Source organism: Falco cherrug, chromosome 20, assembly GCF_023634085.1.
Source record: "Falco cherrug isolate bFalChe1 chromosome 20, bFalChe1.pri, whole genome shotgun sequence".
NCBI classification, from domain to species: Eukaryota; Metazoa; Chordata; class Aves; order Falconiformes; family Falconidae; genus Falco; species Falco cherrug.
Window position 1 is genome coordinate 6,108,187 of NC_073716.1, and position 27,191 is coordinate 6,135,377.

Consider the following 27,191-nt stretch of genomic DNA (forward strand, 5'->3'; position numbering starts at 1 on the left):
GCCTGGGTGTGGCGTGGCGTGGCGTCCCCTCGCAGGGTGGCCGCAGCGGTGCGGGGCCGCCTGGGCCTGGCTGTGGTAACGGCTGCTGGGAAGCTGCCCGGGGAACTGGTGGGAAAACGCTTTTCAGTGGCCTGAAAAACTTCCCTTTGGGAAAACTGAGTGTGCATGGTTCAGTGAGGTTGGGGGTGTCACAAATCTGTACCAGCTCACTGTACTGGGACGTTTCCCTGTTCTTTGTGATCATAAATCATGGAGGTGCCAGCTGTCCTTGTGGACAAGGGGATAACTTAAGGAGAAAACATGGCATTAGTATAAGAAATGAAGCTGTGCTGCACACTAATTCTGACTCTGTGTGTTCATGTATTTGTACAATGTGTCTGAAAAAAATATGTGTTAATACTTAATTGTAACTGTGGCATAAATTGGAAGGGAGATCATGCTGTAGACCACATATGTTAGATGCAGAGATTTCATCCTCGGGTACCTATAGAAGAACATCTTTTTAGAGAAGAGCACTTACTCGGAATCCTTTCAGAATGGTAGTCCTATGAAACTTGGAACTTTTTCTGATTTTAATAAGCATTTCAAATGAGCAGCTATGGTAATATTGTAAATATTATGCAAGTAACTTCACTTTTGTATTTGTGAGCTAAAGATTTTTTAGCTAATCAATTTTATTCAAACTTTAGATTTTCCTTATGTACCTCACCTTCTGAAGAAGGGAGGAAAAGACACCTCTTTGGTTTGGTTTGGTTTCATTCCTTATTTGCACAGCTAGTTATTTTTGAGCACTTCCAGGCTGGTGATGGGGAGAGGGGTGTGGCAGATTTCCACTGTAGCTCCCAGTGCATGTGTTACTGCAGAATTCTAGCTCCTGAAATCTGAAAAAGTACATACGTGCCTCGTGTAACATAAATGATGTAATAGGAACAGTGATGAAAGGATGAGAGGTGTCGCAATGCACGGAAGGCTGAATGACTGTGCTGTTGTTGGTGAAAGGGATGATAATTCTATTTTTGTAGTTGATGTTCTCCTGTGGTGGTTCAGGTGGTTGGAAGCTCAGCTAGTGTACATGGAGAGAATGCAGGTTTCCTTTTAATCTGCACCTCCTCTGTCACTGAACATCTTGTGAATTTCTTGTGGTTTGTTAGGTTAAGCTTCTCTAACAGTAAATAGAAAACTGTTCTGATGTCAGTATGTAGGACTAATTCCTTGAAAACTCAGATGAAGGAGAATCCACAGGTGGATTAAAGTGTTGGTTAATGTTGGTATAAAATGTGCAACTCTCATGTCTATGTATAATTGCATCTTTCTACCACTTTTTTCCTTGTATAGAATAAAGTTGCGTTCAGAGGTGGTGGTCTCTGCTGGAGTGGTGCAGATGCTGGCAGGAGGCAGAATGATGTATTCAGTACCGTAATGACAGGCTCTGGCTTGCTGAATGGTTGCTACAAATCACAGGTTCAGTTGATTGTAAATTATTTTTTTTATATCTGTGTAAGAGTTTGGGTTGCTTGTAAACAAAATGGTCAAAAAAAATTTCTAACACATTTGCTTATACTGGTGAACAGAACCCTGTTTGATTTATTCATAATAAATCTCCATCGTAGTGTTCATCAGAGAGAGCAGTGACTTTTTTTAATACAGTTGCAGATGAAGCAATGTGGTGTTTTGTAAAATAGTATTTCACTATGTTCTTTGTTCTCCTGTTAGCGTAAACAATTGTAGACAAAGTGAGGAACAAACAACTATTTTCAGGAAAACTGGGAAGTCGGTAAGAAGGAGAAGCTTAAGTATTGCAACAGATATTTCTACAGCATACTACAGACATAGAGTCCAAACATTCATATAAACCAGCCTGTTGAGCAGGGGGTTCTTAGTCTGACCCATAGAAAATGCCATGACAGTTAAGTACCTCAGATCTCTCTTTTCATTTTTGCCTTTCATAGCCATAAACTTTCGCTGAAGCAGAAGACTCAAATGAAAACACATTCCCAATACCTTCAGGAATAGACCTGTTACTTTATCCAAGACTCTTGGGGCTTTGTTCTTCTGTGTCCTTCAGTCTGGCAACTGGGCATCTTTTTTTTTTTTTTTTTTTTTTTTTTTGCTTACAGAAGTATTTTACAGATGTGAGGAACTGAGGCATGAAGCAGAGACACCTGTCCATAGTGCAGCAGAAAGCCTTACTGGGAATAAAACCTGGTTTTGTGTGTCACTCTCTGTAGTTGCTAAACTACTTGGCTCCATAAAGGCGTGTATCATGTGTCTTTAACATGTGAAGACTATTGATTTTTTCACTTGCTGAGAAAGCATGTCATGTTTAAACCAAACTAGCAAATGCTCCTTTTACTTAAACTGGGTAAAAGACCTTTCCTCTAGGAAAGGACTGGCTCTAAGTTTTCTTCAGTAGCTGAAATACCTTGTAATGATTGGGAGGGAGGGGATGTCTCCTGACTCCTGTTGGTATCATCTACTAGAAACTGGTGTAGACGTTTTAGACTGACACGTGGCCTGAAATTTTTACTCCTACTCATATATGCACTGGGTAGTAATCACCAGCTTGAAGTTACCCATAGCATTGTGTCAGAAGTATGTGGCCAGCTTGCATCTCATGCTCTGGTTACTCTCTGAGTGAACTGGGTTACAACCACATAGAATGATGAAATAACAATTTGATGTGTTTAATATTAAAATGAATGCATTTATTGTACATAAAACACAGAATGAAGAAAATGTAGAGCTACCTCAGACCTACGATTCTTCCCTTTCAACATCAGAGTACTCTGCAGCTATGGACACTTCCCTTTTATATGCACCGTGGTCTGCGTGCGGAGATGATACCAAGCAGCCTGCTGCTTCTCAGATTAATATGAAGTCCAGGTAGTCATCTGTGAGAGAGAATGTGTGTGTTGATGGAGTAGATGGGTTATATTTTTAAAGTTAACTTACAAAATATTTTGATTGAAATAATTGTTCTAATTAACAATTAATTTTCAGGATTCAGCCTGAAAGGAATGATTATGGCAGTGAAACAGATTTATATGGACTTGTGTCTAACATCTTGGAAGAACAAGATAAATCGCAGCCATATTGTGTTGAGGGGTGAGTGTGTTCCCATTGCAGGCACTGCTGGTATTCTCTGACAAAAACTACCCTCGCTGGTCTTGGTATCTGTGTTCTGTTAGTCATCGTTGCATCTGCTGCTGGCAAGTCCTTGTGCTCTTTATGGTTTTCCTTCCTTCCTCCTAATCTTCTAATATTTCGCTTGTCATACTTCAGAGCTTTGATCTAGGTACTCACATTATGTGGTAGCTTCTGGCTTTCTGGTATTTACAGAACTTCTTAATTGGCATTTTTAAATAAGTCCTTAACAGGCATTGGGGAAATGCTATATTCAAATAAATCTCCTCGAATATATGCCTTGGCCTAGTTGGGGTTTTTTTTGTTTTGTTTTTTTTTTTTTAGATCAAGATTTAATTCAGACTTTAGGTTTCTTTCTTAATTAATTTCAATTCACAGAATGAATACACAAAATCATACTCTTTTCACGCTTGCCTGAACGGGCAGGAGAGAAGAATTCCATGCAAAATTAATGTTTCTCAATGTTAATGCTACCTAAGCAATATTTGCATATCTAAATGTCAGGTTTAGTATGCCTATGTTCTGGCATCAGAGGAAGCTATTATATAGTTAACTTGACATGGATTCAGATCCAGCATCCCCGAGGTACTTGGAGAGCTCACGGTCTTTTGCTTGGATCTGAGTATTCTAGTTCTAAGAAATAATAAAGGGAACCCAGTTCTCAAGGTTCCCAAGCTAGGCACCACTCTTCTGTCTTCCCAAACCACAGCAGTGATTTCTGTACGTGTGATGGGTTATGTGGCTAAGTGAGGCAGAACTTTAGAGATAGTCAGTCTTGATCAAGAGGTAGCTTACTTATGGCTTTGCTTCAGACAGTTAAGGTTGGATTTCTGTTTTCAGTGCTGCCAGATTTGGCAGTGACTGTAACGACTTCCAGGCGTAATTCCATTTTTCACTTAGTCTGTTTACAGTTTTCCTTGACAGTCAGTGATAGATTGTCCTGCGTTAGTTCATAGTAATTAGTGGAAGGAAAGGAAATGTGCCAAGATGCTTATTCTTGATTTACCTGCAGGAAGCAGTGTAAGCCAGCGTAAACACAGGCAATTCTGAAGCAACAAGCAAGATGATAGAAGTGTGTTGTCTGGAGTGCTAAGACATGGCTTTGAAAGGTTGTGGGTAGTATGGGAAGTATGGTTATCTTAACTCGTTGCTTAACCGGGAGTATTTTGATGGTGATGAGCAGTAAATCCCAACAGGATTGACTGACCATAATTAGGTATGTACACATCACTTGCAGCTTGAAGGCATTGTATGTAGCTCCTAAGGTTATATGGGTGGGTTCAGACAAGACAGTGTTTTCTTATCTAGTTCAGGGAAACTGCAAAGGTGATAGCAGTGGATACAAGTTGGTATAAGACATCTTTGAATCAATTGAAAGAAATGATTAGGGAAGAACTGGGTTCTTAAACCTTTTTCTGCATTTGGGGGTGGAGGAGGAGCACCACAGATGAGAATCTTAAGTGTGTACTTCTTGTTTTTTCAAGGAGTTGCCCTTCCAACTTGAAGCCAGTATGGCCCATGAACGCAACCAGAATCGCAGACCACCACGACCTGTTGCCAGAAACTAAAAGACCAGTTGTTGGAGTTGTCTCACAGCCGGGCTTTTATAGCCACAACAACGAATCCATATCTGCTACTGAAAAACAGTACTTGCAAAGCAGTAATCTCGCATCACAGCAAAAAGTAGATGAACATTACCATGGTTTTACAGGCATAGACCTTGAAGAGCAGTGTTTATATCCTTCTAGAAATGAACATGCCAACTGTTGCAACATGCAGACTAGTGAGAATATTAAGATGACAGCCCTCTATCAGAACTACCCATATATAAAAAACACCTTTACACCCCAGTCTGGGTATTCAGAAGTAATCAAAGACTTGGGAGCCGATGCTTATCTGTACAGAAGGGAGGTGTGTCCCAAAGGAGCAGATGTGCAGTTGCACCAAAAGCAGGCAGAAATGTTTCTTCCACAGTTTCACAGATACAATGAAAACGCAGATTATAGTAGATACACTGAATATTCTCATGCCAGTAAAGTGAAGCCTAACAAGAGCACCAATTGTAGCCTCCAAGCAAATAAAAAATTAGTAAACGGAACCACTGAGGCTCTGGACACAGAACCCTATATTAAATTACTTCAAGTTAAATCAGGAACTCAGAAAAAAATAGAAGATACAATTTCAGATCAGCAGAACTTTGCATTTCCCAAGGCTGTAGGACTTCTACCAGAAAAACAATTTGCAAATGAAGCTTCATTCTGCACTGATTTTGGGCAAAAATCTGATTATGAATTAAAATCTTTTGCAGCGTGTCCAGGGAATAGTGACTATGCCAGTGGTGTAGAAAGGCAGCAGTTTTCCAAGTCTGATCGTCTGAATTCTGAGCGCTGTGTGTCACTTCCATTGTTACCAAACACAGCAAACCCTTCAGCAGGGACTAATTTAAGGCCAGCTTGGGTGAACATTAAAACCACTGCTTCTGTCCCATTTCAGAATCCAAGTCCTTTGTTGAAACTGAATAATTTACCTGCTTTTCCAAAAAGTTCCAGTCATTCTAATGATTTTCAGTTACCATCTTCAAATTTCCCTTTAAATAGTAATTTATTTCACAAGTATTGTCAAGGTAATCCTTCATTTTTTCCAAGTCTTGATTTTGGTTCTAACACTACAGAAAGAGCTCAGTCTGCTGCTTGCATGGAAGCACTAGTTAGGAGTGGTGAAGACAATCTCATGGAGTATTTAAGTGAAAAGAAATTCAAGCAGATGAATGGATTCTGTGACAATTACTCAGCTCAGCAGTTTGGGATCATTGGAAATACGAACAAACACCATTTCCAATTGAAGCCACAGAATGAACATTATGATCTGGAAGGACAAAAACACCCAGATGGGTTGTTGCAGAACATGTACCAAGATTTAATGGAGTCTCAGGGTCCATTTAATCTCAGGCAGGGGAGTGGAGATAGTAACACCATCAATCCTGTCACTTGCCTACAGGCTCAAAGCTTTTCCAACAATTATGCGATGGGTGACTTTAGACATAATCAGCACCTTGGCTCAAGTGCATTCCCCTTGAGATCAGCTCACCTATTTGGCCATTCCATTGTCCCTCAGATGGAGCCTCACAACTTGGTCTGCCATGATTTACAACGTTTCTACCCTTACCTTAATGATAAGATACATGGTGACAATTTGTTTTCTGCTTTTGTACCAACATTTAGATTTCAAAGACAGGTTAAATCCCGTAGTGGGCCTGCCAGTGAGCTTCATGTTAGACTAGAAGAATGTTATGAACAGTGGAGAGCATTGGAGAAAGAAAGAAAGAAGGTAAAAAAAATAAATAAAATAAACCAAGTTAATATGCCATATCACAGATTTGATGTAGGTCTCATTGTACTTGGTACAGTTAGAGATTGTGGGTAATTCTCACTGTTACAAGTTGAAATGCTAAAGAGAGTTTGCTTCCCTGTATGTTTGGGACTGAAAAAAAGTTTTGAAGGTTTGTGGCCTAGTTGGGAGCATAACCAGTGTTGCACTTAATGCCTGAATTCAGTGACTTTTTCAGTCTCTTGTGTTGGGATTCAGGAAGGTGTTGTAGGACTAATAAAGCCATGTTACACTTTTTTAAAATTATTTTTTAAATACAATAAATGCAGTGCATCTGGAAACATTGAAAACAAATCCAGTAATTATATTTTGAATTGGGACCAAACTTCAATCATGTCAAGAATTAAATTTCTTAGGTCCTACACTTTTTAGTTCTTCCAATGAGTTCTTCTCACTTTGTTTCTCTGAAGTTTTAAACCTAAGATGTATTTGAAGGGGCTCTTCCCCACTCCCTGCCCCAAATCAGAGGCTGATATTGAAAGGAACTAAAAGATTCAGGTAGCTGTGTATGAAGCCCTAATTAAAGCAATTGCCCTTTCTCCACATGAGCAAAGTGTTTCAGACTACCCTTGCTGAATGTAAAAGCAGTCTTAATTTCACCAGTTCAGATAATTTTTGAATTTCAGTACCAGTTAGAGCCATGACTTTCTCTGAGGGAAGCTTGACAAAAAGTTACCTGGAAATAGCAGGGCTGGGCAGTTTGGCTGACAGCTCCTCTGTGGAAGCTCTGTTGAGCCAGTCCGCCGACAGAAACTTGGCTGTGAGGAGCTGTAACACAGGGAGGTTTGCCACAGTGTTCCCTGACAGAAGCTGGTGGCTGCTTTGAATAGAGAGGTCGGGGGGAAAATGAGCTTGGCTTGAGGAGGAGAGAGTAGTATCTAGGCTTGCATAGAAAAATGAAAAAGAGAAGGAGCTGGCACATGCGTGGCAGGGGGATGTAGGTGGAGAAAATTAAGCTGCAGCTTTATGTGGACCACCACAAAACAATCGAATAAATGTAATTTTGAAACATATTTAGCTAGCTATATATTGTTAACAGGTGTTCCAGAGTGACATAGCAATGGGGTGAGAGAGATGGAATTTGAAATCGTGCAGTCAGGTATCACAGTAATTTTCTGATGGCTAAATAAAGTGTGATTTCATTTTAACAAAACAAAAGCTTTCTGTAGTTCAACTAATCTATACAAAGTTTAGGTTAATTGCTGACTTAATTTAATTTTGTGGGTGAGGTCCACATCTGTTTGCTTATTCTTTTTTGCCCTGGAATTCTGACTTGCCTCTATTTTATTTACAGGCAAAATTGTTACAGGCTGTAGTCAGAGTGTGAGAAGACATAGCACTTCTGAAACACATTATGTTGGCATAATTACTTTAGCTGAACTGCTTTGAGTAAAGTGGTTGTTCACTTAGAACAGGTGATTGTCTTACCAAATGGTTAAATTCTAAATGCTTGAATCCTCATTATCTGCTTTAAAAATAAAATCCAAAACCCTAAGGGAAAGAAGTTGTATGTCTTGAGGCTTTTTCTTGTTTCTGTAATAAAGCGCACATTGCGGCTTACATTTTTAGGGAGTTACTCTTTTGTTTTCCTGCAGACTGAATCAACTCTTGCTAAGAATTTCCAAGGGAAAAAGGTTTCCAGTGCTAACAACACTCCGATTCCAAGGCTGACATCAAACCCATCAAGAGTTGATCGCTTAATTGTGGACCAGCTACGTGAACAAGCCAGAGTGAGTTGTAGGACTAAAAAAAAAAATAAAAATCTACTGAACTTAGCACACAAAACTTAGAGTACAGTATAAGATACATAAGATCAGAGCAGCTTTTCCCAAAATAGCTTTGTTCTTAAGTGCTATGCAGGGAATAATATTTCAGCAGTCCCTGCTAGAATCTCTACAGCTCCAGGTTCACTGCTGCTGTTACCAGGGAACCCACCGAGTGGCTGAGGCTCACATTTATATCCGCACATGCCAGGAGGATGTGATTTCTAGTACAAGAGTATGCATGAGATGCCAGAATCCAGTCATCTAGCCTAACTGTGTGCACAGCTCTAAGGTGTGCCTGCATTTTGAGCTCTTCTGTTTTGAGCAGCTCAGCAGAGAAATGTTCGCTATAGATTTGTAGATGCTGTATTAGAGGAGGCATTTGTGGGGGAAAAGCAATTAATGTTTGTAAGACTTCGATATATGTTTGCTTGAGAGTCTTGTATTTTTTTTTTTAATGCAGAATGGTTATTTGGTGCAACTTCAGCCTGATTTTTATATATTACTGGTTTGCTGCTTAAACGAAACAGCCATAACCTGTATGGCAACCATGACTGGTGTCTTTTGAGCTGCCTGTGGCTCTGTGGCCAAACGATGGTGCCAGCGTGCAGTATGGTGCTGCTTTGTCAAGCAGCAGCCTGCGCAGAATTCTGCAAGGGAGACTAGAGGGAGGAGGCGAGTGCAAGCAGAGCAGATCTGAGCTGCCAGCAGAATAGCAGGGGGCTGATCTGGCTCTGCTGAGGCTGAGAGGCCAGCGCCAGGATCTTTACGCTGCAGAAGGTGCAGAGATGGGGGCTGAAAGCGCAGAGCTGCAGCCAGCCCCTGCAGGGGGACGTGGGATTAAAGGCAGCAGCTGTTCTGAGAAATGCTGGTTCTTGGAGGAACTGGTACTGCTGAGCTCGGCCACTCCCAAGGCAGCGGTGGTGAGCAGCAGCCTTTCATGTTGGTCTCACACAGGTGAAATAAGCTGTGGAGCCGTGTCTGCTTATTGCCTGCTGAAACCTATCTTGTGCAGTGCCTGGTTTTGTTCATACAGCTGAGTAGAAAGTATAGTGAAAGATGTGTTGATGGGCTTAGTGTACACTTCTTAAACTACTATTTTATGAGCCCCAAAAGAACAGCATTAGCATGTTTTCACTTTCAGAAAGCTTGCCTGTCCTTGTCCTAGTACTTTTAAAACTGATTCTTAAAAAGGACTTAATATTCTCTAGCCATCTGAGGAACCAAATTTCAGAGTATATGTTGCAGCACTCTCCAAACAACCAGCTGCAACAAGGTCTTTTACCATCACAGACCAACATACTCTTCATGCCAGTCCCTCTGCTGCCTTCTCCTAGTCTCTGCTCATCCAGGGTGCCCTCACTCTTCTCTTTGCTTCTTCATTGGCTGTGCAACCACTTAACAGAACCAGCCACGGCTGCACCTTGTCTACATCAGCCAACCCGCTGCCCCTGAAGCCAGCCCACAGCTGTATGTTATCAATATTAATTAACCCAGCTTCATTCCTCTACAATTCCCCCCCTTTTTTTTTCTTTTTAACATTTCATACCTCATGTTTTTACCAATCATCACAAACTTTTTACAAATAAACTTTTTCATACAGTCCTCTATAATTCCTCTACAGGTATAGAACCTCACACACTTGTTAGGTAGCAACTGAAAAGTAGCTTAAGGATGCTCAAAAGCACAGTGGTGCTGCTGAATGTGGATTCTAACATCAAAAAGCTCAGCAATGGCCAAAGAGAAACACTGGTGTGAAGTTTCAATGGAAATTGAGCTGGCAGAAACTGGGATTGACTATTCATTGTGTGGAGCATCTAGTTAAGTCTTCTTCATGGTCATACACTTTTCTTGTTTGAGTCTTCCACTTGCGGTTGCTTTCAGTTCCAGAACAAAGCATAGCTGATGGAGAGGTGACAGTAGCTTCCTCCACTATGTCATCATCAGTAGCTATTAAAACCAGTTAGTCAAAGGACAAACTATAAGCCAGGATCTCCTCTCTACAGACTGCATCTCACCTCCCTTGTGTCTGGGGAGATGTAAATCCAGAGCTCTGCTGTAACTGGAGAATGCCATAGCCACCCCACTGTGGGCTACTCTGAGGCTGGATGTTCAGCTTGTCCTGTTGAAGCTCTTCTATTCTGGAGTGGTAATGATTTTTGCCAGAGAGAGGAAATAGAAGCTTATTTCTAGTAGTGAGGGTATCTGTGTGAGCCGGGGAGAGCTTTATAGTTCCTGCTCCAAATACAGCATTTTGTGAAGAACAGTCATCAAAGCTGGGGCTGAAACATCATCAGTCCTTGTCCCATGGTGTATGCTTACTTCCAGACTGCAGGGTCCATGTCTCTGCTGGCTGTTTCACTGGGAGCCTGCCATTCCAGCGTCAGCCTCAGTGTCACTGGTGGCTTGTTGCTTTTCCCAGTGAAGGGTCTGAATTACTTGGCAAGCCCTGTGACAGTCAAAAGGGACCGGTTGTGCTTTGAAAGAGAAGGGTGTCTTTAGTTAATGCCTCTGAGTTGTGAGTGGAAGGAAACGTCTCAGGAGCGCAGGAGGAACTTCTGAAAAACCTGAGGGGGTGGGAAGGCAAGCAGTTGAGCCTTCAGTGATCCCCATTGGGTTGCTGGGGCAGTCCAGCTTTGCTGACTTTAGTGGATTTTGCTTTTAGATACCTGGCACTTCTCCCAGGCTTAGTATAAAGAATGTAGGCATTTAACTGTCAGCTGTGGATCCCGCTAGTTGTGGTACCTGAAAACCAGGCCTTCAGAAAGCAAGTAATTTTGTGGACGTGGACATACTATTAAGTAAGACTGGAAATGACTGTCAGGTTCATCTTACTTTGTTTCACTTGCTTATGCAATCCTACTATGTCATTCTCTAAACTCTGGCTTTGTTTCCATTTGCTTGTGTAACCCTACTGTGTCACTCTCTAAAATCTGTCTTTTTCCTCAGAAACAAATCCAGTGATGTTCAGTCTTACCTACTTTAGTTTCACGTCCCAGTAACTGATTCCTCAGTTCTTCATGTGAACTTATCCCTTCACTTTTTTAAAAAAACTCTAGGCTTCCTTACCAATGTGAGATGTCCCTTTCTGAGCGTATTGGTTGTCGCTGCTGTCACAGCACCTTGCACAGTTCATCCCTGCCTGTTTCCTGCCCCCTGCCCCAGGCTTTTGCCAGGTCTAAGGGAAAGCAGGACAAGGCTGGCAGCGGGAGCTTGCTCCTTCCTGAATGCACCCTTCTGCAGACCGGGAACCAGCTTCATCAGTGGTCTGTGAATCATGGGTGAGGAGTTGCTCACCAAGGGGAAATTCATAGTAATGTGACTGGTTTTAAGATAAACAAGACAACAAAGATGCAGATTTTCAATTGACTAAGCAAACCTGTATTATTTCTGAATGCTTGTGCTCAATATTATCTGAGGAGCCTCTAGTGTTGAGTATCCATCCGGAAAGCCAGCCTACACAGGTGTTTCCACAGCAGCTTTAGCCAGTCCAGACTGAGACTGCTGCTCTCCTGCATTGCCTGTTGCTTTGCTCTGGCACAGCATGAGGAGATCATCTGGGTGAAAACTGGCCAGTTTCTGTGGGACCGGTTTTCACCCAGGTAATTGCAGCAGCACTGGTGGGAGGGAGGACCACAGTGGTCTTAGATCATGGATGTTGTCATGGAACTGCTTCCTGTTGCACAGTTGTCTCAGAGTTGTGTATATACTAACTAGTAAGCTGGGTGTCCTAATATTTGGGTGTTCTAGCTTCGCTGTTGTGCTGTGCACACCCAGGTATTCTACAGCTTCAGTTTTGGAGAAGAAGAAACCCTAGGTAAGAATTTAAAACTACTTCAACTGTAACTTTATGAACTGTTCTCAAAAGAAAATAATGGTTATCATTAATCTCTTCTTCCTAATCTAGTTAATTTTCTTGAAGTCTAGATGAATATAGTTTGAACTGCTGTAACATGTAAAATATTCATTAGGTTGTGACTTTACTGGGAAAAATGGAGCGCCTTCGCAGTTCTCCCCTTCATGCTAACATTTCTACTGCTCTTGATAAACATCTGGAGGTAATTCATGTAGTGCAGTCACGTAGAAAAGATGAAATTGTAAATGCTTCAAATCGACAGAGGCAAGGAGCTCCCAGATGCCAAGATGACAGAGGTATAACTATGCTTACGTACTCTTATAAGGTAGCTGAAAAAGCCTACACATATTGCAAGTCTATTTAAAAAAAAAGTGTGTCGGGTTTTGTATTAAAGTTTCAATTTATTTTTCAGTGTCTAGAGCTTTGATTAAGGCAGACTGTATGGGGTTTAGATAACAGTTTTGAGAGGACACTAAAACTGGATTTTAGAGATAAATGAGTTAAATCGACTCAGAGTGCATTCAATTAATAAACTAGCAAGTAATGAAAAGGTAGTAGGGGTTTTACTTGTAATGCAGTTTGGGAATGGCGATGACACTTAGCTGTTGCATTACTTCTCCCTGTCCCTCATTCCTGTTCCCATCACCCCTCTAGCCGTGTCATTACTTTGGTGTAGAACTTCCATGGTGTCTCCATGCCCAGTCTGTGCAAAGAGATGAAGATGGCTTTGCCTTATGAGTGGATTTCCTCTTCCAGCATGTTCTGTCCTAGATTGACATAAATTATGAATCATATTTTGGATGGATACACAAAAATATATTGGTCAGAATGTTTTTATTCTTAATCGTATCCAAATACGAAGATCCAAGTGGAGCAAGTGTGCGCCTAGGCCAAAATTACATGCAGGTTCTGCCAGAGAACTCTGCTGCCTAGGAGAGGGTATTGAATTTCTTTCTTCACACACAGACTGGGATTAAAATCAAAGCATTATCTATGCATTAAGTCATTGCTGTTGAATAAATGCACTGCCTTACTCCTCAGTTTACAGTGGCAGGGTTTGACACAAGTTTGCAGGATGCGATCTGTACGCTTTAAAAAAATGCCATAAACGAGCTGTTCCTTCACCTGTCTTACTAATTTCTTAGGCAAGATGGGGAGATTATCCACTTTGTGGATGGGGGGGGCTGCTGTGAACGTTCAGCAGTGGGCTCACACAGGAAGGAGTGAGATGCCTTTAGAACGCGTGTACATGGCATACTTCCAAAACCAGAGCCGACTGTAAGGCTTTAGGTGCTACTGGCAGTAGGTGACGGCTAAGTAGGAGCTTTAATAAAGTAAGTACCTAAGTTCCATATAACTGCCTCTTTGGACAAGGGCATAAAAATCACTACTTTCTCAGATTTGACTTTTACAACCTTATAAAGAGACAGACAAAATCAGACAATAAAAGGGCCAACAAATTTTTGCGCTTTTTAGCATTGCTAGGGTGAATTAATCCCAAGTAGTGCTTGCTTATGACCTGTGTAATAAAGATTATAACACCATTTCCTCCCTGCAGCTGTGTTGGCTCTTGCTTTGGCAATTAAAGAGATGAGCGTAGTGACACGTAAAGCACGTACAACTCTTTGGTGCGCGCTGCAGATGACCTTACCAAAACCCTCAGCTGGAAAACCAGGTCGAGAGAAAGCTCTTCGGGAGACGGTGCCACCTGAAGAAAAAGCGTGCGAAAATACAAACAGTGGCAGGATCGTGAATCAGAGGGCTGAAGTAAGCAAGCATTAACCAAATAGCAGCTGCACGCAAAAATCTCTGTAGTGTGGATGTGTGAGGAATAATACGCTAATTCTTTTTAATTATTTGTAAAAGTTTGACCTATTAATATTCATATTTAAAGCTGTATCTTGACAAGTTGAATTTGCTTTAAGAGCTCTCGGGTTCTACTAAAACCGTTAACATGACAGGCAGCATCAGAATATCGTAAAGCCAAACTGGTGAATGTTAACTTAAAAAATAATCAGACTAATTAACAGCCAAGATACTATTTAACTTCTGCAGGTGAACCCTGGCATACAACTGTTCTGATAACTTATTTTAGTTTTGCTTTAGGAAGTAGGTTTTAAAATAATGATTCTTAAAGACAGCAGTCTTTAAGACCGGGTGTCCGGTCAGGATCCAGTAAGATTGTGATGTAAAATTGGTTTCCTTATCAAACTAAAACGTGGAAATGGGAGGAAAAAATGCTAAGACTACCCAATATTCATGTAAAATTAAATATTTAAAATATAAGTATTTATTAATTAGAGATTTTAGATTCAAAGTTTGTGAAAGGAGATGCACAGGGTTCTACTAAATTACTGGTATGACAAAATTGCTGTTGTGAAACTATGCAATTTAATAAGCATGTTCAAATCATTTGGGTGTGCTTTTGGGAAAAAAGAACCTCCGTTTTAAAGTATTTAAACGTAATCAAAATATGACATGCACACAGGATCATCCTTGGAAGAGCTGTGCAGCAGCTGAAATAATGAGTATTGTTTTTAATAACTTAGCTTTAAAATCGGAAGAGGCATCACAAAGTTTTGAAACTTAGGTTTTCTTAAAAGTTACTCTTTCACTAGTTTGGTTTGAAATTTCATTGTCATATTTTAGACTGATTAGTTTACCTCTGCATTTTTGACAGATATTAATACTTGATGTTCAGCTGTGTATCTTAATCTGTATGGAGTATACATAACTTATTCACTGATATGAAATGTTGTTATTATGTGGCTCAGGAGACGTGGGGTTTTAACACTTCTAGCATCACGTTTATAATGTGTGGATTAAATTTATTCAACTGTCCTTGCCTAGATACCCTGGTATTTTAAATGTCTCTGTTCTTCCTACTTCTGGAAATACATGCGAAAGGTGTGATTGCACCACAAATTGACATGAGATGATGTGAGAGAGAAACTGAATGAGAATGCAGCAGAAAGCGAGTAACTGTTTTGATCACTGAAATGACTAAAGTACTGCCAGAGTGGGTTTATCGGGGCAGGAGAGCAAAGCACATCATACCACAAGTCACTGCATTAAGATTTGTTGCGTTTAACCTAGGATATGTTGGTGTTAAAAGCAATACTGTACTGACTTTAGTCTGTCTGGTAAGAAATAAATCAGCTTTTATTGAAGAGCATTTGTTCTGCGATTGTCTTCATAGCCCCAGCTCCTACAACTCGATCTGTTAATGGGGACTGTAACTTTCAGTTAGTTACTGAAGTGTGTTACGAGGCGTAAAGCAGCGGTGATGCTGAAATTACTGACTTGTAGAGAGAAATGCCAGTAACAGACAAACTGAGAGAAAATTCTCTCAGTGCAGCAAAGCCAGAGTTCTTGGATTTGCAAGTATCTCGTTAGTTACGAGCACTGTACTGCCTGAGGAAGCTTACGCAGTAATTTCTCAGTATCTTAGGAGTCTGCTTCAAGCATTCTTACCCTGTAAATCCCCTGGTGCTGATGCCCGTAGTGCGTTCCTGAATACCGTATCAGCCTAGCCGCAGCGTTTACCTCTCCGGAGGCAGCATCTGCCGGGGCACCAAGGCAGCAGCAGGAATTACTGACAGTTTGACAGCAGACCTGCGCCCCGGAGGCTGAGAAGCATCAGCTGTGCTTAAACAGGCTCAGGGGCAGCGTAAACCCTTCGGGTGATGCTGATCCTCGTGCCTGCATGTTTGCACAAACCACAACACGCTTTTGCTTTCCAGCAGCCGAAGCCAGTGGAGCTGCCTGGGTTGGTGCTGCCGGGCAGCTGTGAGAGCTGGGGCTGGGCCTTGCTGCGCCCTGTCCCAGCCCTGGGGGAGCGCGCTCGGCTCGCGGGGCACAACACGGCACCTCGCTGCCGGGTGCAGCCGGTACCGGCAAAGGTGACCTGCCGCCGTGAGGGGGCTGCCGCTGCACGCGTGCGACCGTGCCCTTCTTAAACCCAAACGTACTTCTGCAGAATGTATACATTTTGGCACGTATACCATAGCCTCTTGTCCTCACCTGTGCCCAGCAGCGGTGTTCCATTCCTGTCAGGAGGCGGCAGATGCTGTTCTCCAGCCTGCAGCTCGCTTTCGCTTGGAAGTGGGGGTTCAGGGAAGTTCAGTACTGGGTCACAGAGCTTCAGAGTGTGGGAAAAACCCAAGGCGCTGCCAGCAAGGGAGGGCAGCTGCTGCCACCAGAGCCACTGAGGTCCCAGTGGAAGCCTCAGATTGCCCCGTGCAGCCGGCAGCTTCCTCAAACCCGGCCCGACCTGGGCTGCCTCAAGGGTGTACGAAGGGCTCCAGCTCCCAGGAGAAGGCAAGAGCCGGCCCGCAGTGCTGAGGACACGCGGCCCCTGTGTGCGGTGGTGCTGTGACACCCCTCTCCTCTGGTAGCTACCACATGCCGGTGCCACCCACCCGAGACGCTGTGCTGCAGCCAGGGGCCACCGCTGCAAGGCGACGGGAGGCACTGGCAGCCCCGGGAAACGCTGAGAATAAACGAGGACCAGCACCCTGGCAGCAACAGGTCAGCCCTCAGAAATACAGCAAGGAGAGCAGGGCAAACAGAAGGGGAGCCCCCCCCCACACCACCGGGCACCGCAGTCACTGTGACAGAGAGGAACCTGCTTCTTTGCCAACCAGTTTTATTGTTCAAGTCCAAAGATAAAGCAGTTAGATACTCACACTTGCAGCAGCTAGTTAAAACAGGAGGCATGAAACTTGGATCAGGTGGGTGCCGAAAGCAGGCGATGGGGACAGTCCTGCTGCCAGGAGCCGCCCCTCCCCACCTGACCCGGCACCCGGAGCACAAAGCAGCGCAGGGCCGAGGCGCGCCGGTTCCTCCCGCACCCCCAGCGCGCTGCAGCTCCTCCTTCACGCTCAGTTTACAGAAATTAAGTGTTCTCTCCAGAGGCAGGTGACAGTCACGAAAAAGGCTGGAAACAGCCAGCAAGAAGCCCTTCGGGGGCAAGAGAAGCATTCAGCCCCCACAGGTGGCTCCTGATTGCAGCTGCGCCCAGCAAGAGCAACCGGCACGTAAACCCAGCACATCCAGCTGGCTTACAGCTGCTCAGCACCGAGCGTGCGTTAAAGCATTCGCCCTGGCAACTGCCACAGAAATAACATTCAATGTTCACCCACACAAAACATCGGGGAGCACCATTTTCCAGCTACCAGCACGAAGTCTTAAAATAGCGTAAGGACTCTACCAATTTGCTGTGGCCAACGCTCACATCAGCGCAGCAGTTACCTTACCAAGGGCCTGCAGTGATACAGCCTTATAGCTGCAACTCATATTTATTTCATAACATCTTTCTCTTGCTACAGAACAGCACTTACCCTCGCTGAGGTCAGCTTGAAGCCCTGCGCTCCCAGCTCAGCCAGAACGAAGACGTAGCATTGTTCCTGGCAGCATAAATACATGTATTTGCAAATACATTTTTCAAGGCTAGCGTAAATAAATTCACATTTGCCCCGTAGGAGCAAGTCCTTAATTACAGATCAGAAAGGGGCTCTGCTCTGTTCTCAAATCGTAACATGCTGTTGCTGCAAACCAAGGCCGGCAGGAGGATGCAGCCAGCTGGGAAGCCCTCTCCTACATCTCGTTTTGCTTTGCTTGAAGTGGTGAGAAGTAGAAATCGATCAATTTAAAAACACGGACATAGTCACTTCACCATTCTTTGGTACGGACATTGGCCACAATAACCGACTGGGACATTTGACACCACAAGCACATGGCACACCGAGTTTAAGAGGTGCTTGATATTTGTTTTCTGCTATGTTAAAAAAAAAAAAAAAAAAAAAGGAAAAAGAAAAAGGGGGGGGTAAGGAAACGCTTCCAAAAAACCACTCACCAGCCACGTGCCCAGAATTTCTGCTGCTTTTTAAAACACACACCATATTCGTAATTAATTTTATCCCTGGAGAGTCCAACTGGAAAACCCCAGCTATCGTTTCCGCTCGCCTTTTTGTGTCCTTTTCTTCTCCTTTTCCTTCCGCTCCTGCTTGGCTAGCTTATCCTTCTCTCGCTGGAGCTTATCTTGCTCTTTTTTCTTCTGGAATTCATCTCGCAGCAGCTCCCGTTCCAGCTTCCTGGCATTCAAAACATCCTCCACATTTGTGTTTCGGAACAGCGCTGGCAGCATGTTAAGGGCAGACAATGCTCTGGCTGAAGCCGCACAGCTTTCCGCTCTGCAGCTGTATTTTGGAGCTCTAAACTAGACCGTGGCTTTTAGCATGTGGGCTGGTTTCTCCTCCCTCCCCCTTTACCTTCTGACTCCCACTTCTGCTTCCTCACCAAGCAGGTAAGGAATTTGGGAATGAGGAATGGAGAAAGAAAAAGGAACCTCTGCTTGTTTTTTGAAATAGAAAAGTCAGGCAGAGTAAATGCACGCTCCCTAGAAAGGGATTTTTTCCTAGAGAAATCAATTTGCCTACAGGTTCTTAAGACTGATACAGAAAAAAATACGTAAAACCTCTACAAACCTAAGAGGAAGAAAAATAACATATGGTACAGCTTCCTCAAGTGGCTTCTGTACAGCTGTGTACGACATGTATGTCTTTACATATATGCACATGTACATATGTGTACACATCGTCACGGTCTCATGTCCTCCCTCCCACAGCAACCAGTGGCAAATCCTTTGGGAGGAGCATTAGGAAAAGCAAGTGGGTGTCTCCTCTGCTGCCTCTTCCTCCTAAATATCAATAATGTAGGGACATGAATAATTTAGGTTTGACTTTTTAATTATGTGGTAAAATCTGCTTCCATCTTAAACCTGACAGCTGGTGAGCTCAAGGAACATCCCAAATTACCGTGTTGAACAAGGACCAAGTATCCTGTGTTTTATTCACCACTGAAGTTCAGCTGCACCACAGCCTTATGAGTTTCACAGTTTCTGGTGCACTTTTAATAAATCCTGACATGATTTACCTCTCTGGACACCAGTTAACACTACGCTGATATTCTGGGAGAATTATCCTTACTAATAGGCATGTTCCGTCAAGCTTCAGAGGGTGGAACAGGGAAGGAGGGAATAGAGGAGAGATAAGAGCACGGCAGGATCGATCTCAGCTGTGCACATGGGGCAGACAGACCTTTAACTCTGATTACAAGCAAGGTCAGGCTACATGAAAAGAAAAATGAAAAGGCTAAAGAAACAGGGAGTATCAACACAGATAAGGAAGGACAGGAAACTCACCACGGAAGCTGCCCTCCTCCCAAAAAGCCTGGGTGACTGAGAATTCAAAGGATACATTTTTCTGATGCAATATTTACAGCTGTCGCAATCGATCCATCCTGTTCATCCTCACCAGTGAGAGAATTAAGGAAATATGAGCATCAGTAATGAACGTGTGCCTCTATACAGTCACATGTAACTCAAAACACGTCAAATAACTTTATCAAGCCACAAGGAAGCAGCTACACGCTCACCCAGACAAAGACTGGGCAAGCAGAAACCCCCACGTTCAGCTCCCTCCTGCTGCTGGCGGGCCAGCTGCAGTTCCCCCCTGTTCAACTTTGCTCTTCAAGGAAGAACTGCTCTTCAGCACTGCGAAGAGTTTTTAAACTCCCCCACTCTCCACATACTCTCTCTTAAAAAGGATTTTTGCAGCAGATTTCTCATCAGAAAGCAAGAGATAAATTCAATACATTAACTACCACACACAGAGTTACCCGGAGTTGATTCACTCTTCTGCAACACACCTGGACTGGGCAAACCTCACCCAGCCAAGCACGTGTGGATGGGGAGCATGGAAACAGCAGAGAAACATCCTCAAAGGAGTGTCTGCTGGTGGCGCTCCACAAACTAGGAGCTTCCATTTTTTTTCCATGTAAGTTATTTTATCGTGGAGAAAGAAGATTGAAAAAATTCCCCAATTCTCCCCAGTAGACACTGCAAAGCTGGAAAGGCGTTGTTTCAGATTTTTAATAAACATTGTCCTTCAAAGCACCGAGTGTCAACTAGGTCAGGAAAAGGATATTCCTCCTCGTCCGTCACGTTGGCATACTGGGCCAGGAGGGCAGCTTTCCTCTGCTTCTCCTCCTGGGAGACCTCCTTTGGCTTCACCACAATCTTGGCCTGCTTCTCCATCATGCTGGCAATGGCTTGGATATCATCTGGCAAGGAGAAGAGTCAGAGCATCAGTCAGTCCCTGCAGACATGGCAGCGAAGTCCCAGCTGACAGATGCCACATGCAGCTGCTTCCTACATCATCAGTCCCCAAAGGGCACTGTCCTACTGTCACACGCTGTGTCCTGTCTGCAGGGAGGCAGCTGTCGCTGGGGGCAAATGCACCGAGCTAAAGGGAGAAGTCTCACCCAAAAATAGCCCCCACCCTCCTCCCACAAGCCCTCTCACAAGGTCACTGGTGATGCTGTCAACACAGAGAGCGCGCGAGCTGGCTGTTTTGGAGAACTCGGCAATCAGTAAGACTTGGCTAATGAAAATCCATTTTACTCCAAATTGCATTTCCCTTCTGGTTATGAGAAGCTAAATATATTTATTTAGCTACATACTTTAAACCACAAACAAACAAACTCTGAAAACTCAGTGACTGATGGGTTTAATACTCTCTCTTTCCTGCCTACAGAGGGAAACAAACAGCTGATTTACCTTTCAACACTAAAGTCCTGCTGCCCATTTCTTGAAGTGACATTTGGGTTTTGACACCTGGTTTTGTTGTTGTTTTTTTTTTAGTTTAATAACTTATCCTCAGCATTCTGTTATTCTAAGTAGATATTGACTTCTTTGGAGATTTACCCTTTAATGGAACCACAGTGAAATATTTAAATTCTTGCATTTGCAACAACCTAGACACACAGTGCTACCTTCTTTCTGTGACAAGTAACAGGTAACCAACAATATGAGCAAGAGGAGTCCAGTAGCAGCTCCAGCAATTCCAATCACTTGTCCCCAAAAGAGGAATTTTATTTTATTTAATGCACAGAATAGCATAAGTTTCCCCTGTCCCCACCCAAAGGCAACGTTAGGCCAAGGACAGGTTTCAGCAAATTTTCAGGGAAAGCCGCTGAACTGCTGCATAGTTCAGCCACCTCATCTATGAGAAGGAGATGAGAGATGTTTGTGAAATGCTGAGGTTTAGACAAGAAAAGCGCTATATGAGTACAGGCCTCATGATAGGGGCTCACTTGGAGAACTATTTCTAGAACATCATCAGCCAGTGACAATATTCTGATTGCAACCAGAACCAACAAAAAACCGCAAAGCAAACAAAAAGCAGGATTTACCCAAAAGGGCTGTTACATTGTCATGGGCTACAGTTAGGTCCCTGCCGTTGGACAGTTACTAATTGAACCGTGCAGTATGCTTAAACCAGCAAAATCTTTCCAGCATATGACTTCGTTGTACTCCAGACCTCTGCTCAATGACCAGAACAAGCCTCCCGCAAGGAACAAGACCAAGACTGAGGTCTTCACTCCCAAGCCAACAACTGAAGACAAGGGATGAATTCAGGGAGGGTACAAAGAAACGGTGGGACTATATACATGACTGGGAAAGGAGCAGCATTAGTATAGCAGCAGCCTCATAGAGCTTTCCCTGCTACACGTGTTTATGGAAAAAAAGGACAGTTTTAAGAGAAGATTTTGAATGAGGAAATTAAGGATGCTTCCCTGATGTGTGCTGGGGTGAGCAGCAGCAGAAGGAACAGCGCAACTCTCCACAGGTGCAGTTGTATAAAAAACCCTGCTCTCCAAACCAGCACATACTGAAGTAGCAAGGCATTTTATGCCATAACTGCATCTACCACCACAGTTCTGGCTGCCATCACTGCATTGTTAGTGTTGAATGGAGAGAAAGCCCTAGGGGTTTTGTGAAAGGAAACTGAAAAAATCCTTACAGGGAAAAAAAGGGGGCTTTTCCTCTTCAGGATTATGAACCTAAAAGCAGCAGAATGCTAGGGACAGCCAGAAGTGAAACTACTTATCCTCATTTCATATTTCAAGACAAAACAGTAAATAACAGCAATGGCAATGAGAAGCAAGTCAGATCAGCGACCATAGTGGCAGCATTGGTTTTAACTCCTAACAGGATGAACACACAGTTCTCATCTTGGTAAGGCCCTGCAAAGTACTCATACCAGGAGAAAGGCACACCGAGCAGCGACACTACCTTCTTTTTTCTCTTTGGCGTCAACAATCTGAGATTCAGACCACTTCTCGACTACTTCCCTGCAAACATCGTTTAAGAGATCTTCTTCCTAGTAAGGGAAAAGAGACTTCTCAGCCTTGGAATATAGTTGGTTTGCTTTAAACAAACATGAATCAGATACAAAAAGTACCAGCTGCAAAGAATCTGAACACCCAACAGTAAGTTCAATCATTACAGCTTTTCACACAAAATCCACTCGTTAAACGCACACATGGGACTTTGGTTAACCCAGGACAACACAGATTATGCAACACACTTACTTGTTGACACAGCTCAGGACTAGGGAACGCCTTGACCCGCTGTGCAAACAGGAGGTGTCAAGGCTGCGATCCAGCAGCCGCCCTGCACCACGCCAGGCGAGGCCGCATCACTGCGGCAGTTTACTTCCCACATGACAGCTCTAACAACATACGCTGGTTTCACAGCAGCTGCCTCTCTAGGTGCAACAGCCCTACAAACACCGGCGAAAGGCAATCAGAGTATCTTTGCTCTAGAAACCTACTGCCCAGCATCATCTCTCTTCTTGAGCAAGGCTGCGGAGAAGCTATGCAAAGGCCACCTCCAAGCCAATAAATTAGACTGGATAGCACATGGGTCAGGGCCAGCACCGAGCTGAAGCCACTTTAGTGGTACTGACAGACCATCTCCTCCCACCAGCAGGGATATTCTTGTCTCCATTGACCTGCCTGGAGCATCAAACACATCTAGAGGTGGCAGTGGAATGCACCCACGCTGTTGTTCACTACTGAGGAAGACTAAGCTGCAAGAAGAAAGGAAACACACCTAACCAGCAACAGGATGGTATTTCCATCACCAGATCTTCGCTTGTGGAGCTCCACCATGCCTAGCTCTCTCCCCGTGCCCAAGCACAGCTTCTCGCGGGACTGATCAACACCAAGCTCCAGCAGCAGACAGGCAACACCCTACTGTACCACATATCAGCGCAAACGGTCACAGCATTTCTGCAGGAATTGCCCAATATGTGAGTTCAGGTTAGGGAAGCTCAATCCAGGCAAGAAACACGATCCTGATAAAAAAGAAACATGTTTTGAAGAGTTACGGAGAATCCCTGCTCCGGCACCTGGAGCCCCTCCTGCCTCTTTCCGCACTGACCTGGGGGGCCGCAGAATTGTCTCTCCCACAGGTTCTCACTACTCTCTCTGGCTGTTGTTCTGCAGGGTTTCCCCACCCCCCCCCTTAAATCCGTTATCCCAGAGGCGCTACCACCATCGCTGATGGGCTCAGCCTTGGCCAGCAGGTCCATCTTGGAGCTGGCTGGTGTTGGCTCCATTGGGCATGGGGGAAGCTTCTGGCAACTACAGAAGCCACCCCTTTAGCCCCCACTACCAAAATCTGGCCACACAAACCCAATAACCTGCCTATGCCAAAAGGTAGCTGTGAGAGGCAGAAAACCTGACAAACTGCCTAGAAAATTTCTTATATAGGTGTGCAGGAATATCTATTCCTCTACCGTCTGTCTCTTTCCCCTCACCTTTCACAGCCAGGTGTGCAGTAATTGGCATTTCAAAGAGGAACACACCAAACCCTTGCACACAGGCTTCCCACCAAGTTCATGATCCTCATCTTCAAAAATTGCGCACTAGGTACCTAAAAAAAAAAACACCTTCAAGTTCCAAGACAGGCTGCCACTGAAAACATTACTCATCCAGCACAGCAAAGCTCACCTGCACGAGGGACAGCAAAAAAAGTTGAATTCTCCACAACAATGGGACAGACCAGGAGATTAAAATATACACAAAAATCTCTCCACCTTTTGCTCCAATACTAGTAGAAACAGTAACTCAGAATAAAGTCCTCCCACAGCAAGCCTACCACCGCTAAGCACAAAATTCTGCACAGGCAGGTGGCAGGAGAACCAGCACGCAGCCATCACACAAAGTGGCCAAGCACCGAGCCCATGGGCACAGTTTGGGGCCGCACACGCAGCAGAACAAGGTCCCTGGGCTGGGTAGGTGATGCTGTAAGGACAAACACGTGGGACACTGGAGGCTGTGAGAGGAGGTGACGTGCAAACAGAGAAAGAGCAGAAGGATGAAGGGTTTACGACTCCCACGGATATCAGACTCCATTGAAGAATTCAACGTGCCTTTAATGAGAACAGATCCAGAGGACAAGGTGATGCCTAATCTGCTAAGATCGGGTATAAGAATGGGTGGTTTAGGACTGGGAGAACCCAGTGACCCTGCTCCCACTGGGAGATGACACTGAGATCCACGCAGGAACACCTACTGGATGAGCAGACCAGCAATGAGGATAACGTGCACAGAAACACCACGTCAAGTGCCAGTGACAGGGACCCTTCCAGACCTCAGACACACAGTAAGTCACAAAAAGATAACAAAGGTCAGCACAGTTCAAGGACACAGAAGACATGAAGGTTTTTAAATGCCAGAAACACCCATAGTAAAAGGATAGTCCTTGATGGATGGGCTCGCCCAGGTACAGGGAATACTAGCCCACTGGAATTAAGGCTGGCAAAATAATAAGCAACTTAATATTAAGCCAGGAGTGAAGGCTGGGAAAGACATATTCCCTGAGCACCTGGTTTCAGTGTGTGGGAGGAAGAAAAATCAGGCAAATGATGATAAAGAAATGGCAGCAAGTGGGAAGGAAAATCAACAGCAGAAGACTAACAATGATGGCAGAGACCTGAGCAACCTTCTAATGAGGGTTTGAGCAATAAGAAACAAATCGGGTATTTGTCTATCGCTGGAGGCAGGCCTATGAGGGGAGAACCCAAAAGCGAGACGCTCCAGCAATCCCAGAAATGGTGAAAAAACAGCCTTGGAGGTGGAGAAATGAAGAAACGAAAGACGAAGATGACCGCGTGCGAACGGATGCAAATGAAACATCAGTGAAACACGAACGATGGGGCAGCCTGGGCAAAACTAAACTGTCACAGAAGGAAGCAAAGAGAAGTTCTGCCACGCAGCGCGGGCCCTTCAGTCTCACTGCAGTCTGGACGGAGACCTCTAGCAGAGCACTGACCTCTGTGTCCCTCGGAGACTCACTCCCCACATATAAGAGCAAACATTACCAGAGAGCTGAGGGTGCAACTACCAAATATTTTCATCTAGTGTTCCCCAAACAAAACAGAAATTATGTTGGTTTAGAGGTTAGTAAAGTGAGATGGATTCTGTCTGGTTTAAAGAGAACTGAACAGAAATAGATCTCAGTTCTAAGTTTCTAGATTTGAAATGGTTACATCTGAATAAACTCGGGGAACTAATGCATGATGTTGTCATGCATGAGGCGCCATGGGCACGACTGCAGATGTTGACTGGAATTTATCCTCATGAGGGTTGTCAAAAACAAACAAAAAATTACCCGGAGTTTGTGTATAGAACAAAGACAAAAGACTTGGCAGGAAAGGCCCCAAATTAACTAAATGACTTTTGAAACAATCTTTTAATACAGAAGTAAGCACAGTCTACAAATAAATAATAAAAATGCACCGACTAAAAAAAAAGTAATTAAGAAGTTTTGAGGTTCAAGAGACAAAAACATTTTTCAAGAAGTGCAGAAAAATCAAACTGGGCTTGAAATTGCAAACAAAGCAAGAGTCAGCTGTGACAGTGTCACAAAGAAGAAAACGAAGAGAACGAACCGGGCTGCGGTGCAACACATACGGGATAACGACAGCCCAGAAGTCAATGAACATGAAAACCCTGCACCAGTTCTCAAATCAGGCAGCAGTGCAAGAGGAGGGAAACAAAGAGAAAAGGGGAAACATCAGAACATAGCACAGCCCCCTGCGGGGCAAGGGCCGGCTGCCGCGCTACGTACCTCCAGGAAGAGCACGCACAGCAAAACACGAGGGCCAAGGTCTGCTGGAGGAACAATGACAACCTAACACAGCTATCGTTGAGCCACTCCAAAGCACTTGTTGTTAAACATCATGTTTTAAACCGCACTTGGGCACTACCAAAAAGCCACCTTGCTCCCCAGCTAAACCCTGTGCCCTCCGCAGAAATAATCCAGGACCCTTTTCTTCCTTTACACCAACAGCCACGGTCCACAGCAGCTGCCAAAGTTTCCAATCAGCCTCAAAACTGGCACAAACGCTCACCCCAACAAACAAAAAAATCCCAAATAAACTCTGGACACCTGAAGGGCCCCAAAAGACCCCCAGAGGTGCCGAGAGCCCCTGGGGAAGGTGGTTATCGGCCCCAGGGCTTCAGGGGAGCTACGCCCGCCTGCCCCCCGCCGCCGGTGCCACACGGGGGCTCTGGGCCCAACGAGGGCGCGGCCGCCCGTCGCCTCCTGGGGATGGGGGGTCCCGGCGGGGAAGCGGAAAGCTCAGCAGCGCCGACCGGGCGGCAGCACCGGCCGGACCCAGCCCCTCACCCCGGGAGGCTCCTCCCGCCCGGCCCTCACCAGGCAGGCAGCCAGGACGCCGCACAGCGCCTCCAGCCGCTCCTCGTCGCTCTCCTCTTCGCGGAGCAGCCCCTGGATATAAGCACCGTAAACGGCGCGGTCGAGGCCCAGCGCCTCCAACCGCGCCGCCAGCCAGGCCGCAAAGCCCTCCGCCTCCTCGCCGGGCGCCGCCATCTTGGAGCGCCGCCGCCGCCGCGCATGCGCCCGCGGCCGCCAGCGGGGGGCGCGGCGGGGGGCGCGGCGGGGGGCGCGACGGTGGCCACGAAGGACAAACTTGTGGCGGCGCCGGCGGGCGAGCGGCTGTGATCGAGGGGCTCAGCCCAGCGGTGTCTGAGGAGAGCGGCTCAGCGATGGCCGTGGCTGGGCCACGCTACCCTGAGCACCCCACTCCTTCCCCGCAGGAGCGGCGGAGGCGCCGCGGCGGTTGCGCGGCCAGCGGTGTGTCCCTGCGCGGCCGCCGTCAGGG

At 44.9% G+C, this 27,191-nt stretch overlaps 2 protein-coding genes across 3 annotated transcripts; one reads left to right on the forward strand and one right to left on the reverse strand.

Moving 5' to 3' along the window:
- The first annotated feature begins 1,404 nt into the window (after positions 1-1,404).
- Positions 1,405-17,976, forward strand: MEIOC (meiosis specific with coiled-coil domain). The gene is made up of 7 exons (XM_014286485.3): positions 1,405-1,461; positions 2,726-2,883; positions 3,001-3,105; positions 4,629-6,471; positions 8,127-8,261; positions 12,266-12,446; positions 13,709-17,976. Exons 1-7 carry the CDS (start codon positions 1,420-1,422, stop codon positions 13,930-13,932), a joined length of 2,688 nt encoding a protein of 895 aa, XP_014141960.2. The 5' UTR covers positions 1,405-1,419; the 3' UTR covers positions 13,933-17,976.
- Positions 16,782-27,120, reverse strand: CCDC43 (coiled-coil domain containing 43). 2 transcript variants are annotated; one of them, XR_008730002.1, is made up of 6 exons: positions 26,726-27,120; positions 22,289-22,376; positions 20,139-20,274; positions 19,410-19,468; positions 18,008-18,288; positions 16,782-17,558 (listed from the first exon to the last, which is right to left on the reverse strand). XR_008730002.1 is itself a non-coding variant. In XM_055697639.1 (5 exons), the coding sequence occupies exons 1-5, from the start codon at positions 26,897-26,899 to the stop codon at positions 18,101-18,103; spliced, it is 645 nt and encodes a 214-aa protein (XP_055553614.1). In that variant the 5' UTR covers positions 26,900-27,120; the 3' UTR covers positions 16,782-18,100. The 2 variants fall into 2 exon arrangements, 1 of the variants encoding a protein (XP_055553614.1); XM_055697639.1 differs by having other exon boundaries at positions 16,782-18,288.
- Between the last annotated feature and the right edge of the window lie 71 nt (positions 27,121-27,191).